The sequence below is a fragment of the Podarcis muralis genome, chromosome 1, assembly GCF_964188315.1.
Source record: "Podarcis muralis chromosome 1, rPodMur119.hap1.1, whole genome shotgun sequence".
NCBI lineage: Eukaryota > Metazoa > Chordata > Lepidosauria > Squamata > Lacertidae > Podarcis > Podarcis muralis.
The window spans coordinates 87,306,033-87,324,801 of record NC_135655.1 but is presented as its reverse complement, the minus strand read 5'-3'; the positions used below and the strand labels follow the sequence as shown (position 1 = coordinate 87,324,801).

The following is an 18,769-nucleotide window of genomic DNA, read 5'->3' as shown; positions in this document are numbered from 1 at the left end:
TTAGGTCCTTTTATTGTAAGCTCAGAGCCAAACACATCATGTGAACTGCATATCTTAGCTTCCATCTTCCTTCCTTTTTCTTAATGGCCATACTAGGAAGGGGGGAATTCTGTCCCAAGACATAGAGGGAGGAGGGGTTAACCTTTTCATACCACATCACAGTCTTGGTGAAAAGTGCCCCCACTCCCCAAAATATATTCCTTTCCCTTCTGCCACTTCTGGAAAGAAACTGCTATTTGCCCCAATGGCCTGTTCCCACTTGGGGTAATCAGCTGCTTGGGGAAGGGGGGTTTCCATGTGTGGGGAAAGGGTTAAATCCCCATTTCCCATTGCCACTGCTCCAATTCTGATTTGACCTCCCCACACACTCCACTGCTGCGATTTTAAGGAAAAAAATGATACATTTAACATTATGTATAATTTGACTGTTAGTTGTTGACATATAAATTACATCAAAAGATAATTTCATGCAGATGTATTATGCAAAATTCTTAATCCAATTTCTTTCCGCAGAGGAAAATACGTCAACTTTATTTATGAATACTCCAAGTTTGAGCTTTAAAAGATCCTATACAGAGCTTGTCATGTCACAAGTGACTAATAGCGTAGCAATAAATGAGCATCAGTGTGGGCTGGCTTGCTAAGGTTTCAGAATGACAATTGAATGTGCATCAGAATAAAGGGAGGATGCAAAGCCTCAATTCACATTTCTGTCATTTCAGGAAAAAATAAAATAAAAGTCAGTGAATTGATTTGTAGTCGTTCTGGTGAATGAGGAATGTGAATGGAAATTGTTCTTTATTGTATTCTTAGCTTGCCATTTCCAGCAGATGACGAAGATGGAAGCGGGGACGCGGGGAATGGTTTGCATTCCAGTAGGGACCACAACCCTTTTCCAAGGAAGGGGCTATCTGGGCAGCAGAAAGAAGGCCTTCAGATGGTGAGAAAGCTTATGTTTTCCTTAGCCAAAGAAGAAGGCCTGGAGGACATTTATACTTTCAGGTAACCTTGAATTGCTCCTCCTTCCATTATTAGAAACTTTGCTTGTATTTATTTCCCTCCCAGTTTCATGCCCACAGAGGTTTTGATTGCATAAATTGGGCTTTTTCTCCTCCTGACACCACAGTGTTCCTTTACATAGAAGCATTTCCCTTTTCATTATGGTGGAACTTGGCTTCAGTGTATTGTTTTAGGTTCGTAAGGCCAAGCTAGACGTTCAGCAGCAAACCTGGGTCTTAATAGCACTGGGAATAGCAGTGTACAGGAGAGCAGTGCTCATTATTTACTGATAATATTGGAGGTGCCTCTTTGCTTGCAGGCATCTGCACATTAAAATAAAGATAGCTTAAAATCTAAAAATTTGTGTAAAAACCTCAAAGCAAAACCATCAAGCAGCAGCACACAAAAATAGCAAGGGAAAAATAATGCTCAAAATGAGAAGCTATACTCACCGCTTTCCTCCCCAATATGTAATTACAACAAACATTAGTATCCAAACCTATATCTGCATTGTATTTGACATTTTAAAAATATTTATTTTTGTTGATTTTTTTATTATTGGGAAGTTTCGTGGAAAGCAGTTTACTGCCTAATGATATAAAATAAGTGTTAAACCAGCAATCAGGAAAAAAATCAACTGTGAAAGTTTATTGTTCATTGCTGTGGCTCTTTAAGCTGATCTACCACACAATCCAGTGACATTATTGGTTCTGTGAAGTGCTGACAAAGGCTTTTCTACAGGAAAACGTCTTCTGGTAGTGCAGTACTTCTAAGGAGGTAGTCAGCCAGTAGTTTTCTTATTAACAAGTTCCATACTGTGGGTGCCATAACAGAGAGGGCTCTGCTACGCATCCTAACAGATTTTACCTGGGTGAAAAATAGCACACATTGCACTCCTTGCTCCTGTATCGTGCCATCCATGTGCTTGTGTCTGGCTGTGGCTCTCAGATATGTGTGTTTCATGGCAGGGATGAAAGTGACTGGTGAGCATTGAAATACCCGTCTCTGTTGCTGATATAACATTGCTGAAGTAGTAACACAATGATATGTTTTGTGATATTGGACTAGTGCTGTTGCCACATTCCATCCTAACTATACTGGTACAACAAGTAAGCTTCAAGTGATTCAAGAATTCAGCAGAACTGTTAAAATGCCTGGAAAATAAATACCACAGTGTCATCAACCTTAATGTCACATGTAACTGGATTCATGCACATTTCTGGATGTGGGAATAATCTCTGACTTGAGATGATGTAAGGTGAAATTGAAGATGTGTCTGTGATAAACATGTATGAGCTAGCACATCGAACACATACATTACTATGATGTGAAGATGTGAAAAATCACAGATAACTTATCTAGAACCAAAACATTTTCAAGACCACAATTTTGTTAAAACTAACCTATTCTTTTCCTGTGGGCAGTTAGTAAAATGTTTTACGGGATTCACCATATCACTTTCCCCTGTGTTTTGTCATTTAGAGAGAGTCTGGAGCGCCTTTCAGTGTTTAAGAAGGTTGAACGGAGACCTATGGCTTGGCCTTGCCAGCTCACAATTGGTTCTCAATTGTCTATAAGGATTGTGGCCTACAAAGCAGTAAGTTACAACGGCCACTTTTGTATTTTTAGCACCATATTAGCATAATTGAACACATGCCAACACTGGTGCCAGTAGAAGGGAGGAAACACAGCAGGGATTAATTAGTTGTAAATTCAGATTCAAGCACAGTAACTGATTAGTATAGCTGCCTATTAAATTATTAAATCTGACAGCATAGAGAGATAGAATATGGTCGTTTTTCATAAAGCTCACTGTCTGGTTTCTGAAACTCCTATTCCCTTGGAAAATGCAAGTGATGGCAGTTGGAGAAACTGCATAGCAATGAATTCCTTCCATATTTCTCTTGGGGAACTTCTCACATTTTCAGGTAAAGTGTTCTTGTATATAGGACCACTGTAACCTTTTAGATCTGCAGTTTGCCTTCTGCAGTCACTAGAAATTAGTGCATTGTAGACTGTCAATCCATGATTATGTGCACTTGAAATTCCAGGCATTTTTTCAGTGTTTTCTAACTGTCAATATTGACATATCATTAATGATCAGTGAAATAAATTTCATGTGTTCAGGGATATTTTTACTAGTGCAGTGTAAGTTGGCTGCTGTCTTATGCCTGGGAAAGGAAAGGGGGCCTTTGAATTGTTGCAGTGGATATCTAATCCCCAAGGGAGTAATCCAAACCCAAGATTGCTGGGATGAGCAAATTAGGATCCAGTGGGTCTCTTAGCTTAGCTAGTGGATTCCCAACACAGTTGGGCTATGCTGGTGTAAGTCATATGTCCTAGCTTAGCCAGGGATTTTTCGCTGGCACAAACCCTGAAAAATGGGTGTTGCCGATGTTTGGTGGTGTATGCTGAATCCTAGCTCTGTTCAGCTCAGTCATATGACCTGGCAACCCAGTGGAACTCAAGCTGGCAAAAAGGGTGGTGTCAGTCTCACTCTTATTTTAAAGGCTTGCTTTCCTCTGCCAGGCTTAGGTCAACTCAGCTGTCAGTAGTCTTGCTCCTGAACGGAGTTCGGACTAGGGGTAATTTACTCCAGCTTAATTCAAGATGGCACAAGTTCTGTTGGCTTCCCATACTTAGGATTGTTCTGCCTGTTAACATGAAATAACTTATCTTTATAATTTCAATGTCAAGTTCACTGAGGAAAAAGTGAAAAAAACCTGGACGGTTGTAGATGCCAAGACACTAAAAAGAGAAGATGTGCAGAAAGAAACAGTTTACTGCTTGAATGACGATGATGAAACAGAAGTTCAGAAGGAGGATGTTATTCAAGGTATGACTTCTGCTTTGAGCACCAAGATTTTCCTGGGGAAGTATTTGCTTGCAAAAAAAAAAGTTAAGTGCCATTTAGTGAATTGCATATAGTGAGCAAGCTCTGGGTTTGGTTTATCGGCAGAAGCATTGAGATGAAGGTAGAATAAGTGAAAGTAACATTGGTAACAGAGGAATTAAATTTTATACCCATTCCAGATAGGAGAGCACTGAAAATGGATTTGGGGGCATGCATGTTTTGCTAAATACACAAAAGAATTTCTAGGGTATCAAGAGATAACAAGCTTCATACAATTATCTGATACCATGTAGGGAGATCTATTTAGAGGAAGCACGTCCTCCTTAGCTACCCCCCTCCCATCCCTTGAGCTGCAAATAGGACAGCCCTGCTTGCAGTTTAAAAGATGCTTGGTTGATGTGTATGTTGAGTATGGAGGATGTGTGACAACAGGAGTGACACACACACACATGCACACTTTGAATGCACTCTTGAAGGAAAAACTTGAGGTAGGTGGGCTCACCTTCCTTCCATGTCTAGCTCCATCTCTGCTTCTGTTCATAGGCTGAAGGGAGTCATGCAGCAGGCTTACCTTCCAGCTCTGCCTGTGTTCGACTTTCAGGGGTTCCAGGCAGTGTCCCTATGTGGCCCTTGGCTGCTGGTGGTTTGTGAGGTGGGAGGGTCCTCTCCAGTTCCACCCCACACACTCATATTTTCCTGCAAGGCTCTCTCATCCTCTTCTGCTCTGCATTTAGGCTCCCATGTGAGAGTCACCCTCATTTAATAACATAGGAACTGATTCTTTCACTCTGCAGGATTCCGCTATGGGAGCGATATAGTTCCTTTCTCTAAGGTAGACGAGGAACAGATGAAATACAAGACGGATGGGAAATGCTTTGCTGTCTTGGGGTTCACAAGATCATCTCAGGTATGGATGTAAACTTGGAGAAGTGCTTATTGTTCAACTGCTGTAGGTCTTTTCACATTACTTGAAAACTTATCCTAGGCAAAAGGGGTTGTACAAATGAGTTGCAAATGAGCTAACTACTTCTTGTGGCAAGGGCAGCTGCTATGAACTTCAGCTCCTGGTTTCTAACACAGCCATCACAGCTCACTTTAAGTGGATGTTGGTGTGTGTGAGAGAGATCACTTCCCTTATTTCTTATGCCTGAGTGTGGGTGGCGGGGAGAGAAGCATTCTTTTTATTTTGTCACAATCGGGGTTGTGTGTGTGCTGTGAAGATGATTGAAAGTGCATTGTGAAATTTCAGAATCCAGAGGAATTGCTGAATAAGAATACCAGTGGTCAAGGGAAGGAGCTTCAGTGCCTCTGTGGCTTTTTGCGCCTCTCCATGACAAATAGAAAAGGGACGTGTTGTTTAAAAGGTTCAGAATAAATTGTGCAAAATAAGAAACCATGATGGCCAGTTTAATTTTCATAATTTGCCGAGGCTGTGGAATTCACCCTATCTTGTTGGAAAATTTGGGTGAATGAATTAAATTTGGGCTGCTTCTTTTTGCATTGCACACACAGTCCTGAGCACTATTTTGCACATATTCAGAGGTTGCGGGCATACCTGATCTGGCCACGGAAGACAATCTGAACATCATAAAACATCACAAAACGATGACTACAACAGGAGGTATCAAATTTTGTATAGCCAGTAGAATTAAAGCTGTAGTCTTATGCATACTTGGAGCTACATCCCATTCACTAAGGCCTTACAAAGCAGTACCATGCCACGTCAGACATTTATGATCCTTGGAGCTTGTTTGTTAAGGGTGCTGAAAGTTGTTAGGAGACCCTTCTTCCCCTCACAGAGCAACAGTTCCTGGAGCGTTTAAGCAAGCAATCCTTCTTTCCTGGGAATTGTAGCTCTGTGAGAGGAATAGGAATCTCCTAACAACTCTCAGCACCATTTTAGGCAAGATTTCTTTGAGGGAAGACTTTTAGTGTTTAAAGTGTGGTGCAGATAGGGCCTCGGTGTGCTTCAGAATGGAGAACAAGATGAGACAAAATTTATCTTACAAGCCTGCCTTCCCTCAAAGTAGAGGTCACTAACACTGAGAAGTAACTTGGAAGATTTTGGAAACTGGGCACAATGTGTTGCATTTCCCCCCCATCTGTAGTGGAAGGCATGATGGGAGCAACAGGGGTGAAGAAAGAAGGCTGACAGATGAACTCGTGTAACTGAGAGTATGAGGTGGGGAGCAGAGTGATGAGTGTGCTTGAAGGTAGCTCAAAGTGATACCTAGTGCAGAAGCTTTAGCAACTATTTTTAAAAGTCTCCTGGAATATAACAGCAACACTATATTTGGCTGTGGAATTGAATCTGCATGTCTTTTAGACAGTGACTTTTAAGAGTTCAAAGTCACATTTGGACCAGGTCAAAGCTAGCTAACTTTTGGAAACATTCATTCATAGGTCCAGAGACATCGTTACATGGGATATCAGGTTCTGAAAGTCTTCCCAGCAAAGGATGATGAGGTGAGCTTTACCAACCTGCTGATTGGAGTTTTGCTGTATCTTTAAATCTCTGACTGGCTGTCCTTGAATCAAAAGCTGCATTTTTCTGTTTATTTATTTTTAATGTGGAACATGTTGAAATCTGGTGTATCACAAAAACAGACAAGTTATTTTCCTTAAGCGTTACTGTTTTAAGAAAACAAACACAAAAATCTGCAAGGAGAATGGAGCTAGAATGTCACAAGAACTAGCACTGGGAGATCATGGCTTGGATGTTCCTTTTGGGCTTTGATCTTCTTGATACAGATGAGATCTTACATTGATTTCTTAGCAGTAGGTATCATGGTGCAGTTGCAATCTAGTTTTTTGCCCCCATTTCCCCCCCTTCCACTAGTTCTGGCATGACTGTGCAACATAGCTAGATTGTAGAAGCATTGAGGAAATGGAATCAGAGTCTCAGCTCCTCCTCCTCTGCCACAAAAAATTGAAGGGTAACAGAGTTTTTGTCCAAAGACCGAACTAGGATGTTATAGGGCAGTTTTGAGGCCCTGGAAATAGAAAATGTACAGCTCTTCTAGAGCCACTTTCTCCAAGCTCCTTCAGTAGTATCAGGGAGGTTACTGACTTACTTATATTGTACCCCTTTTGAACGTAGAGCCTGCTCTCCTCATCAGATTTTAAAATGGAATCTCTTCCAGCTTTAATAGAAGCTTTAATAGAATTAGGAACTTAAGAGAAGTGATATCACATGAGGGTTTGTTTTTAAATCTGCAACTTTAAATATAGACACATTTAATTTTGACACGGTGGTGCAGTATATATGAGGGTGCCCTACTTCAGTATGTCTCTTGATGTTGTGCACTGTCACTGCTTTTGAAGAGGTAAAAAAGGTGAGGTTTCAGTCAGACTGCTGAAACCAAGCTCTTTGATTTTTCATGACTGTTGCGGTTCCCAGGCTTTCATCATACTTGTGTATAATTGCATCTCTCTTTTTGACAGGCTGCAGCCGTAGCACTTTCTGCCCTCATTCATGCTTTGGATGAATTGGATATGGTGGCCATAGTGCGTTATGTCTATGACAGAAGATCGCACCCGCAAGTTGGAGTAGCCTTTCCGTTAATTAAGAATGAATACGAGGTATTCCTCCTACCATGGTTATATAGTTATTAACCCCTATTCAGTTCTGTCTTCTTAGCAGGGTTGGGTAGCATAAATCCCACCAAGTTAAGAATACAGTATTGTCATAGGAACTTTCTAGACCTCACTATAGCACAGTAGTTTGGTGCTTGCACCTATAACCTGGTGCGGGGTGGTTTGTAAAATCTGTATGTAGCTGCTGGGTATTTTTTTGATAAAAGAAAATTCTGCATTGCATACATATATGTTTTTTTTAAGTCTGCAGACGGCTATGCCATTTCTGGCACGTTACTTTTTAGTGAATGCGCATATGGAATGCAGTGCTTAATAAGCATTGCTTTGGTTAAGCAGTGGCTAAAGTGGGGGCGGACACTATCTTTCATCTTCTTTCGACTGGCAAAAATAAGCAGAAGAAGAAAGGGAATTGTTTGAGGTGGTGTGAGCCAGCGGAGGTATGTGGATAAAGGATGCCCAGTGAAGCTCAGTAAATGGGAAGTGCAGAACTTCTTGGTTTGGGCCGTGGTTTGGAATCTTAAAAGAAGCAAGCTTGACAGACCACTATAAGAAACCGACCAGATTCCCAAATTTGGAAACTGCTCTGTCATAGGAACTATAGCAGGTAGAAAAAGATAAGGACACCTCAAGCCATTCTCCAAGAAATGCTCTGCATTTGCAGCTTTGTTGAATTTTATTTTAATAATTTCATAAACATTTCTATTGAATGTATTCTAGTCTATAATGTGTTTTGTGCTATGTGTTAAATACTATGATAACTCAACTGAAATGAAAACGTCCCCCCCCCCCCATTGACATTCCCCCTCTCTCCTTACAGTGTTTGGCCTATGTACAGCTACCGTATATGGAAGATCTGAGGCAATACATGTTTTCCTCCTTAAAAAATAATAAAAAGTTTACACCGACAGGTGAGCTTTGAACTTTGGCATTATTAACAGAGCAATCCTACATATACCTACTCAGAAATAAGCCTCTTTGAGTTTAGTGCTCCTTATTCCCAGGTGCATGTCTGTACGGTTGCAGTGTAAAGACTCATTGCAGTATGCAGGACATTTCATGCTGTTAGGCTACGTTACATGGGATCCCCATCCTACACTTGTGCACCTGTTTATTCCTTCCTCTGTGTAGAACTTTACTTTTGTCCTTGTTGAAATTCATTTTGTTAGTTTTGGCACAGTTCTCCAATCTGTTACGGTCATATTGAATCCTGATTTCATCTTCTGAGATATTAGCCATTTCATCCATTGAAGTACCTGGTACTGCCCAATTAGGCTCAAATGGCCTCTGGATTTGGCCTGCCAGGCCATTTTGGGCAAACCACACCCAATTGTCAGTCGCTTAACATCCCACACCCTTGTCTCCAATCTGTGAGGTGTTTATTTTCCCTTAGAAGTCAGTGGGAGAAAATGGAAGGGACTTCATCTGCAGACATATTTCATGTGGGCACTTGAAAGGCAAGTGAGGATACTGATGTTGGGGTTACCAGTAGTGAAGTTGTGGAGGAAAGTTCCTACCTCGGCTGTGCTCCTGATCACATCTGCTTACATTTCCCCTCAGAAGTGAAATGGCTTCCATTGATTTCAGTGGGAGAAAGTAAATGCAGCCTAATGTTATGAGCAATTTTCTCATTTGTGACTGTGAGGGCAGGGGGTAGTGGGGAAAGTGAACATGGCTACAGTGTCTTTATCTCCTGGATGTATTGAATATTCCTTTGTCTATATCTGATGGCACAGAGGATCAGTTGTGTGCAGTTGACTCTCTGATTGATTCCATGAGTTTGGTTTATGAAGATGAGAGTGAAGGGACCAGCCAGGATATATTTAAAACCAGCAAATTCCCCAACCCTCAATTTCAAAGATTGTATCAGGTAAGAGGATGACCATATCACCGTTACCTTAAAACATTCCCTATTTCCCCCCATATTTTCCTTCTCTGTTTTAAGCTGTAGCAAAAACAACTTGGTTGCAATTGTAATGTGATAAAGTTAGGCCTGTGCCTGTGAGAACAGCTACCTCGCCCCTTGCCGTTGGTTATCACAGTGAACATTTCTGTATCCTTACTTGCCTTGTAGGAAATAGAGCAAGATGCTTTCAGTCAGTTCCACTAGGGTCTTTGGGGTTTTTACAAATTATGTAGACAGGGGACAGTGTGCTGTGTTCGAGTGGTTTTGTGCTATTGCAAAGCAACTGATGTAGCAGCCTCCTTAAATTATGTAGCATTTCCCCCACAAATGCTTCTTCCACCTGGTTCAGAGCAGAATAACCTATACATGGCCCCTCATCATTTATTTACTGGAGTCTCACAGGAAAATGTGTGGGCAGCATAAAATAATTCGGTGTTTCACTGCTGAAAGTGTTGGACTATATCTGAGAAACTCTTACAGAGAAGCTGGGTATTTTGACAGGCAGGCCTGAGTTAAAGAAGCTTTAACATCCAGCTCTGGGTGGCTGAAATTGATAAAATAGGAAATTTAGGTTTAATTCTACCATAGCAATATTTATACATCCTAAAGTTCTGCCAACCATACGGATCTCTGTATGCTTTTTTAAAAAATAGCATGTAGCACACAGGAGGGCTTCAGTGTTTGCTTGCTTGCTTTTATTTTGAATATTTTTAGGCAGCCTTTCTGTTGCTGAATAAAAATGAATTAGTTAAAAAAAATCAGTATATTTTGATCTAAAATTGGGGAAATTATAAGGGAAATAAGGAACTATCAGTGGGAAAACTAATGTAAATTGGCATTTTTCTTGCTGATTTTAAATCAGTTTCATATAAATCCAACAAATCTGCTTCAGGACAGGGTCCTTTCAAGGTGGTTTGCAGCCAACAGAAAGCCATAACATCCAGTAATAAACTATTCTATTAAAAGCCAAATTTCATTATCCTTACATCAGTGAGCATTATGTATGCTCATGCTACATGAACACTTTCACCTCAGATTATTACTTGTAATCTCATATGATCCCAGAATGCCATCTTTCACCGAATGTCACTAAAAGAAAGCCTCCCACAACACAGACCTGCCTATTCACTAAAATCTTGAGAACAAGTCCACAACAAGTTAGTTGTACTGGGGGCTGCAGAAGTTCATCTTGTGGCAAATTGGAACAGGGCCTTCTCTGCGGTGATACCTGTTTTGTGGGATGACAGTCCCTTTGAAATATAGACTGTAATTGTGCTTCCATTGGTTGTTTAAAAAACATCTATTTGGCCTCTGATGCCAGTTCTAACAGTTCCTGACTATAGTATTTGTGGTGGAATATGTTTTTATTGAAATGTTTTTATCTTTATTGTAAATTGCCTTGTTATTATTTCAATATTTGTCAAAATGGATTTAAATCAATATAATTTCATGCCATGGAATATTTGAACTTTGCTCCACAACAAATCCCATGTTACATTCATGAAAGGCATATTGCATATTAGAAACCAAAGTGAACCCCATGTACTGTGTTTGTTGCTGTTGTTGTTGTTGTTTAGTTGTGTCCAACTCTTTGTGACCCCATGGACCAGAGCACGCCAGGCACTCCTGTCTTCCACTGCCTCCCGCAGTTTGGTCAAACTCATGTTAGTAGTTTCGAGGACACTATCCAACCATCTCGTCCTCTGTCGTCCCCTTCTCCTTGTGCCCTCCATCTTTCCCAACATCAGGGTCTTCTCCAGGGAGTCTTCTCATGAGGTGGCCAAAGTACTGGAGCCTCAGCTTCACGATCTGTCCTTCCAGTGAGCACTCAGGGCTGATTTCCTTAAGAATGGATCTTCTTGCAGTCCATGGGACTCTCAAGAGTCTCCTCCAGCACCATAATTCAAAAGCATCAATTCTTCTGCGATCAGCCTTCTTTATGGCCCAGCTCTCATATACTGTGTTATATGTATGTATATTTGTGTGTGTGAGAGAGAGAAACAGACAGACAAACATAATTGCTTGTCCTCTTTTGCTTTCCCATCAGTGCCTACAGCATAAGGCTTTCCATCCTGATGCACCTTTGCCTCCTATTGAAAAACACCTCTCAGACATGTTGGGGACACCACAAGAAGTGACTGAGAAATGCCAGGCTCCCCTTGAGAAATTAAAAGCGCTTTTTCCCTTGAAGGAAGCAGATAAAATTAAAGAGCAGAAAACAGCTCAGCATATCTTCAAAGATAAGTAAGTTATCATAGGCCTGGTGCAAATTGTTTGTTAGCTAATTCAGTTTCCTCTAGCCACCTCCTTACACCTGCAATCTCAGGTTGTGTTGGCCAGGAGGGATTTCATTACCTTTGTGTGTAAAGAGATGCAGGTATTTTGGTTGGATGTAGACCTAGTTTCTGTCTTTTGTGCCCTCATAGCCTCAAGGACAAAGATGCCTCTTTGCAAACATGGGGGAGGCATGTGTTGATGTTCCCACCCATGTCTTAATGGTTTTCTCTAGCGTAGCTCAGAGAATGCCAGCTTCTCTGCGGCTTTTATGACAGCTGAGGTAGACCAAAAGCATGCTCTGCTCTTGATTAGACTATCTCTGCTTTTAATTTTAGCTATCAAGGACCCTTAGAAGAGGGCTCTCAGTCATAGATGTCAATGTTTCCCTTTTTAAAAGGGAAATTCCCTTATTCCGAATAGGATTCCTCGCAAGAAAAGGGAAAAGTTGACAGCTATGCTTTCAATATCCATTCCGCTATTGTGGAACTTTATTTCTCCAGAGTGATGCCAAATGTGTGAGAGTGTAAGAGCCAGTGTGGCGTAATGGTTAGTGCTTGACGTGGAGACCAGGGTTCGAATCCCCACTCAGCCATGAAGCTCACTGGGTGACCCTGAGCCAGTCACCATCTGTTAGTCTAACCTACCTCACAGGGTTGTTGTGAGGATGAAATGGGGAGGAAGAGAACCATGTACACCACCTTGAGCTCCTTGGAAGAAAATGGTGGTATAGAAATGTCATAAAATAAATAAAAATACCAATATTTCAGCAATGTTGGTTGAACTGCCCTTAGATGTGTGTCAAGGGTGAACTGTTTTAACCGTGCCAAGTTTTACTCTGTTTTTTCATAAGGATGCTATTTTAACCAGGGTTTCCCATGCTAAGTTGTGGGGGTGGCCACAAATTTAAATAAGAATACATTGGAAAGAATAAAACAAATCTTGTTGGCCTAGCCTGCTAAATTAGGTGCCTGGATGGAGAATCTGTATGTGCCAGATAGACAGTGTAGTTTCTTTTCACACGAAAAGGGGAGAAGACACTGGCATTAGAAGTAACTCTACCGTTCATCTCACGTGCATCTTCCTTCTTGATACCATAAACCAAAAAATAGTGGGTTCAGACCACAGATAAGCAGCCCCCAAGCTGCTGCAGTAATATGAGAATCAGGTCACAATCTCAATTCCTGTTGGAGTCTTCATACTTCTTGCAGTACGCTAAATGTGGGTCTGCTTTAGATGAGTTTAAAACTACTTGTTAAAAATTAGATATTTGGCTTTTGAAAGCAATTTTGATTGTAGTGTAAGGCTATCCAGTGTGACAGAGAGGTCTTGCATATTTTAATTGGGGTTTGTCATGTAAGTACTGACAGCTGCAAGTTGATCTAGCCTTTATGCGTGTTGATCAAGGAGATGGGTTTGATGACATACAGGTCTTCAGTGTACACAGATACTTAATAGTTACCCATTTCACGACATGAACTAGAAAATTACATTGGAAAGGTAAATAGATTTCCTTCTTAAACATTAAATTTCCATTAACTTTCATGCCAGTTTAATCAAGAAAAATAAATCTGATGTGAATGCATAATATCATGTAAGTGTTAACGCAGATAGATAAAAACCCAAGTTGCCATATTGGCAAACTTTAGGGATAATACCTTTCCCCACACAGGGACCTAGGAAAAGCAATAGCCTTCTCCTGTTGGCTACCCCATTATTCTGGGGTCAAATTCGATTCCTTATTTTCCGATTCCCTTTTGACTGAAACAGGTATAATTTGTTAGGAGCCCGAAATACAGCTGCATAACCAAAAGTGTTGCTCTTGAAACTATCTTCACAGTATATATGTGTTTAAGATATAAATTGCCCTGTTAGTTTATTCCTGAAATAGTTTCTTCAGATTGATAGCTTTGTCTTGTCTGCTTCCAGTAATGAAGATGGGCCCAATGCTAAAAAGGCAAAAACAGAAGATGATGAAGGTGACTTTAGAATTGCAAACCTTGCTGAAGGCAATGTCACCGTGGTAAGTACTTTTGGCAGATGCTAATAGGTTAGATTGGCTGTCATGCTAAGCATGTCACTCCCTGACATGGGGTTATTACCAGTGTCCACATAGGCCAATTTCTCCCCACATAATTATCCAATGTGGTGATGGATAGGGAAGTGGGGAAAAGTGCTTGCCTTCATTTGGGTAAGATGATGGAGAAACACACAGGCTCCTTGAAATGTCCCTTTTACTCCCCAAGAATGCCATACTGGCAACGATAGTTCTGAGACACAATTTAGATGAGTGAGTTATGTTTCAAGATCAGTTCACATTTTATATGTCACTGTTTTGCCCCCTTCACATACCAATGGTCTACTGGTGGAGCAGTGCATCTTGTGAACTAAGAATTTTCAGATCGCAGAAGCAGCTGCTTAGATAATCACGATGACGCCAACATGAACTGAGATACAGAAGTTGCATGGGTTGAAAGCCGTGTATATTAACTAGGCCTCGCATATACCTTGATCATAACCACATTTGTTTGGCAGCAGTATGACCATGGAATCTTATGGCCAAGTAAGAGTGCTTAAGATTGTATCCTCTGAGCGTAGTCTCTCTCTCGTTCTCTCTCTCTCCCCAGTTGTACCTTGAAAGTCAAATGGAATCCGTTCTGGAAGTCCATTCGACTTCCAAAACGTTTGGAAACCAAAGCACATCTTCTGATTGGCTGCAGGAAGCTCCTGCAGCCAATCGGAAGCTGCAGAAGCCCCGTCAGATGTTCGGGTTCCAAAGAACGTTCGCAAACCGGAACAGTCACTTCCGGGTTTGTGGCATTTGGGAGCTATAATGTTCGAGTACCAAGGCATTTGGGATCCAAGGTACGACTGTATATATTCAGAAAATGTTGCATAAGTTGTTGACTTGAAGAAAGAAATATTGTAGGAGTGGAATGGCAGGCAGAGGGACTGGCCAAGCTCCCTGCTGTTCTCCTTTTCTTATGACAAAGTTAATTGCAATCAAACTTCATTCACAGTGGGTGGGTGTTCCGTGCGAATCTGCTTTTGTTCTTGATACCTGTTAAGGCATTGTTGAGGACATGCTGTTCCTGAATGGATACGTACCAATGAAATCAAGTTACAGGAACATTGGGTGTTCCCCTTTAGTAAGTGAGACCAGAACATAGGCTGAAGATGTAACCCTTGCTGGATTATTTTGTAGGTTGGAAGTGTTAATCCTGCAGAAAACTTCAAAGTGCTGGTGAGGCAGAAAAATGTTGACTTCAAGGATGGTAAGTGGATAGGTGTTTGTTTTCTATTTGCTTTTGACAATCCATTTGGGGTCCAGGGATTCTGAGCTCAAAAACCACCAACCCACTTTTTCTTAATCAGCCAAATTCTATGTACAGTGGTACCTCGGGATGCGAACGGGCTCCGTTCTGGAGCTCCGTTCGCATCCTGAATAGAACGTAAGACGTGTGGGTGACGTCATTTCGAGCATCTGTGCATGCGTGAGTGGCGAAACCCGGAAGTAACACACTCCGTAACTTCCCGTTTGCCGCAGAGCATAACTTGAAAACGTTCAACCTGAAGCACATTCAACCTGAGGTATGACTGTACTTCTATGAAGACAGCGGGAATTGTGATAAATGATTATCCTCTATACTTATGTAATTTTTTTGTGTCCGGTAGGAGGAATATTGGTATATATGGAATAGGACTGGATAGGTGTGGCATTTTCATTTATTGTTTATATTACTGGAATTTGACTTTGATTGCTCAGATTTATTTGTGTACAGTTGTAATAGTTTCCTCTTAGTCACCATTTATAATGTTTGCCTTCTCACCTGATCTTCACCAGTACAGCTGCTGCCTTAATTATGTCAAATGGCAGCAATAATACTTTGAATTTTCTAAGGACACAATTCAAACTCTTGTTTGAGGGGATTGAAGGGGCCAGTGCCTCATCCTGGCTGCTTGCCGTGGAAGGTATGTGTGTGTGCTGGGGACACAATCAGACATGATTTTGAACCAGTCATAGTGACATCTACAAGCTGGCACAGTGATTGGGCATGATGTGATCATGTGACAGAAGTGAGAATGGCTTAAGATCCAGGCACCACTCTACACTCTCTGGCAGACAGTGGAAGAGCTGGATGCATGGGTGTAGCCAGGGGGGGGGCAGGGAGGGGCAGCTGCCCCCCAGTCAATAAAAATAAATAAAAAGACAGCAAACCGAGGTTCTGCTCTTTCCAACTAAAGGCCTGTCCCTCCCTAACAAAAATTCTGCCTATGCCCATGGCTGGATGGAGGGATATCTTCACCTAATCCAAAGCTCCCCCACCCCAGATATAAGAGGGAGAGGAGGGATTGCTCTGAAAATGGTGAACTTAGCAAAATGTTGTTGACTTAGACCACATGTACTTTAAAAATCATAGCTAATAAAATAAATAGTGCATTAGGAACATTAGTTCTGTAAGACTGGAGTGTCTTTAACATGCATTTATTAAAATCAGCAGTAGATGGAAAACTGTCGGCTCGCTAGCTGTTTCTGAAGTGTCTAATGTCTTTGCTTGAATGGCTTGGACACTTAGTGCCAATTTACCTTCCGCTTGCGGAATGCTTTATAATTACAGGGTAGATTGTGTGGGATATGGTCTACATGCTCATTAAGGAAAAGAGATTGGTGACATTCTTAAGTGTTCCCATTCAGCATATGAGTGTGTTAATTTCAAAGTAGAAAACCCAAGAAATAGCTTTGGATGTAATGAAAATACATTATTTTAACTTCCCAAGTATTTTTTTATTTTTATTTTTGGTGAAACTGTTTATTCTAACTTCATCTTATTTATGTCAGGGATGGAGATGGCAAGATCCAAAACTCCCCCTGCCATAGGCAACTTTTGAGAGGTGGGTGGGGCCACCCACCTGTCAATCACCTGCCATCACTTAGAATGTGCTCCTGATTCTTCCCTTCCAGATGTAATTTGGCGCATGTTGAGTTATAGCGCCTTTTTCTGCCACTAGGGAGTGATTCTTCCTTTTCATTTTGGCCCTATGGGTGTACCTGTCCCACACCTGATAGGTTCAGGGCAACTGCGAGACGTTGTAGGCCTACTTCATCCTTTGCCTGTTCAAAGCATGAAAGCACAAAAGAGAGATAGATGCCGCCCAGAAAACCCGTACTCAGTTTCTTTTAAAGTGTGCACATACACACAGTCCTGTACATAATTATAATAAAGATTATTTGCAGTAAAGGGGAGGAGTCTGCTCATGCACAGAATCTCAGCTTTCTGAGGGAGGGGGAAAATTCTTGAGGGAAATGGCACTGAGGTGGACAAATTAATACATCAAACCTTGTAATTATGAGTTGGTGCTGCTGCCATTAAGTAGTAGCAGGTCACAATTTGATGCATTTTACCAAATCGTGTGAAACTAGAGTGGCCAGGTGCAAAAGGGGACAGATCTCTTGCGCCTTTAATAGTTTCCTCTTCTATACAGGTATAAAGGTGTATCTGGTTACTCTGGGTGAGCGTGAGTTGGCAGAACTTTTTGCTTGTATTATTTCAGAGTGCAGATGGAAAACGGCATTTTTGAATTTACCCCATCTTGGAAAGGAAAGGAAAGGAAAGGAAAAAGGAGAGGAGAGGAGAGGAGAGGAAAGGAAAGGAAAGGAATCCCCCTCCCTGCATGTTGAAACCTTGCCCAAGGATTGAGCATAGCCCTCTCCCTAATTTACTAATACAGTGGTACCTCTGGTTACGAACTTAATTCGTTCCGGAGGTCTGTTCTTAAGCCGAAACCGTTCTTAACATGAGGCGCGCTTTCGCTAATGGGGCCTCCTGCTGCGCCACCGCCACACAACTTCCGCTTGCTTCCTGGGGCAAAGGTTGCAACAAGGGGCATCTACTTCTGGGTTAGTGGAGCTCTTTACCTGAAGCATTCATAAGCAGGACGGTACATAACACAAGGTTCCACTGTAGAAGGATTTTGTCTTTCTTAACTATGAAGATTGGAAACTTAATGGAACACCCCCCCCCCCCATGACAGCTGAGGTACTCAGGATGCTGAATTCTACACTAAATAGCAGGTTCTGCGTTTGCATGATCTGCTTATGGATGTGTGTGAAATGCATCAAACCTTGTCTGTAAGTTTACTTTCTTTTTTAACGTGCTGGCTTTTGAAAGGGGGGGGGTTGGGGTAGGAGGCTCTCTCTTGAAACATCAAATCTCCTACTTAATAGTTATTCAGGCCAGAGGATGTCCTTCCCTCCCAAGTCTTTTTCTCAAGCCGAAGTCCCATCAAGACCGTTCTGCATCAGTTTCTTTTTTCTTCCTATGGGTGAGTGATTTGTCAGTGATGACAAATCTGATTTGAAAAATTTGGCAGTACATGCATTTGAGGTCAGAGATCCTTTTGGCCAACAAGTTCCATTTCCTTGAACAGAGGACCCTTTTGACAAAGGATGCAGTGACCCTGCGGACTCTCAACATCCAGAGTGTGTGTGCGGGTTGCAGAGTCTGTGTCAGTTTAAAAAAAAAAAAATAATACCAGCATTGACCACTTCTGTTGTTTCAGCAAAGCATATATAGACCCAAAATATTTGATATTCATTTGATGTATTAGCATACTTTGATAATTTGTTACCTGAAATACTCTTATTTCCTTTACGCCTTTGGCCTTGGACTCTGTGTGTGTGTGTGTGTGTGTGTGTGTGTGTGTGATGGAGAGAATGGAAAAAGAGGGTAGGGTTTCTAGCCAGATTACATAATCATTTCTTTATTAATAAAAATATTTATATGCTGCTGTATCATAAAAAATAAAGCGCTTAACAACAAGCATATGGGTAAAAAAAAGCCACATAGAAAATTAAAATCAAAGAACATCAACTAACTACTGTGGAACGAAGTTTTCTTAATTGCCTGTGTACGCTTGCTGGTGTAGAAAAGCCTTCAGCAAGCATTGAAAGGTTAAAACAGAAGGCACCTGCTGAATCTGTATGGACAGAGCATTCCACAGGACTGGGCTGATGGCACTAATGACTCAGTTTCTTATTTTATTCCTCCTTTCCTACGGTCATAGGAACGTAGGAAGCTGTCTATGTTCAGAATATTGGCCCATTTTGCTTGGTATTCTCTACACTGACAGGCAATGGCTCT

General features: G+C 41.4%; 1 protein-coding gene across 1 annotated transcript in view; it reads left to right on the top strand.

Moving 5' to 3' along the window:
* The window catches only part of XRCC5 (X-ray repair cross complementing 5), a 38,954-nt gene that overhangs the window by 6,796 nt on the left and 13,389 nt on the right, over positions 1-18,769 (top strand). The window contains exons 6-16 of the mRNA XM_028742567.2: positions 814-1,002; positions 2,482-2,596; positions 3,697-3,835; positions 4,648-4,760; positions 6,257-6,319; positions 7,298-7,435; positions 8,268-8,358; positions 9,184-9,317; positions 11,401-11,597; positions 13,557-13,650; positions 14,833-14,902. Of these exons, the coding sequence (XP_028598400.2) occupies positions 814-1,002; positions 2,482-2,596; positions 3,697-3,835; positions 4,648-4,760; positions 6,257-6,319; positions 7,298-7,435; positions 8,268-8,358; positions 9,184-9,317; positions 11,401-11,597; positions 13,557-13,650; positions 14,833-14,902 (1,343 nt within the window). The remainder of the gene's footprint in view (positions 1-813; positions 1,003-2,481; positions 2,597-3,696; positions 3,836-4,647; positions 4,761-6,256; positions 6,320-7,297; positions 7,436-8,267; positions 8,359-9,183; positions 9,318-11,400; positions 11,598-13,556; positions 13,651-14,832; positions 14,903-18,769) is intronic.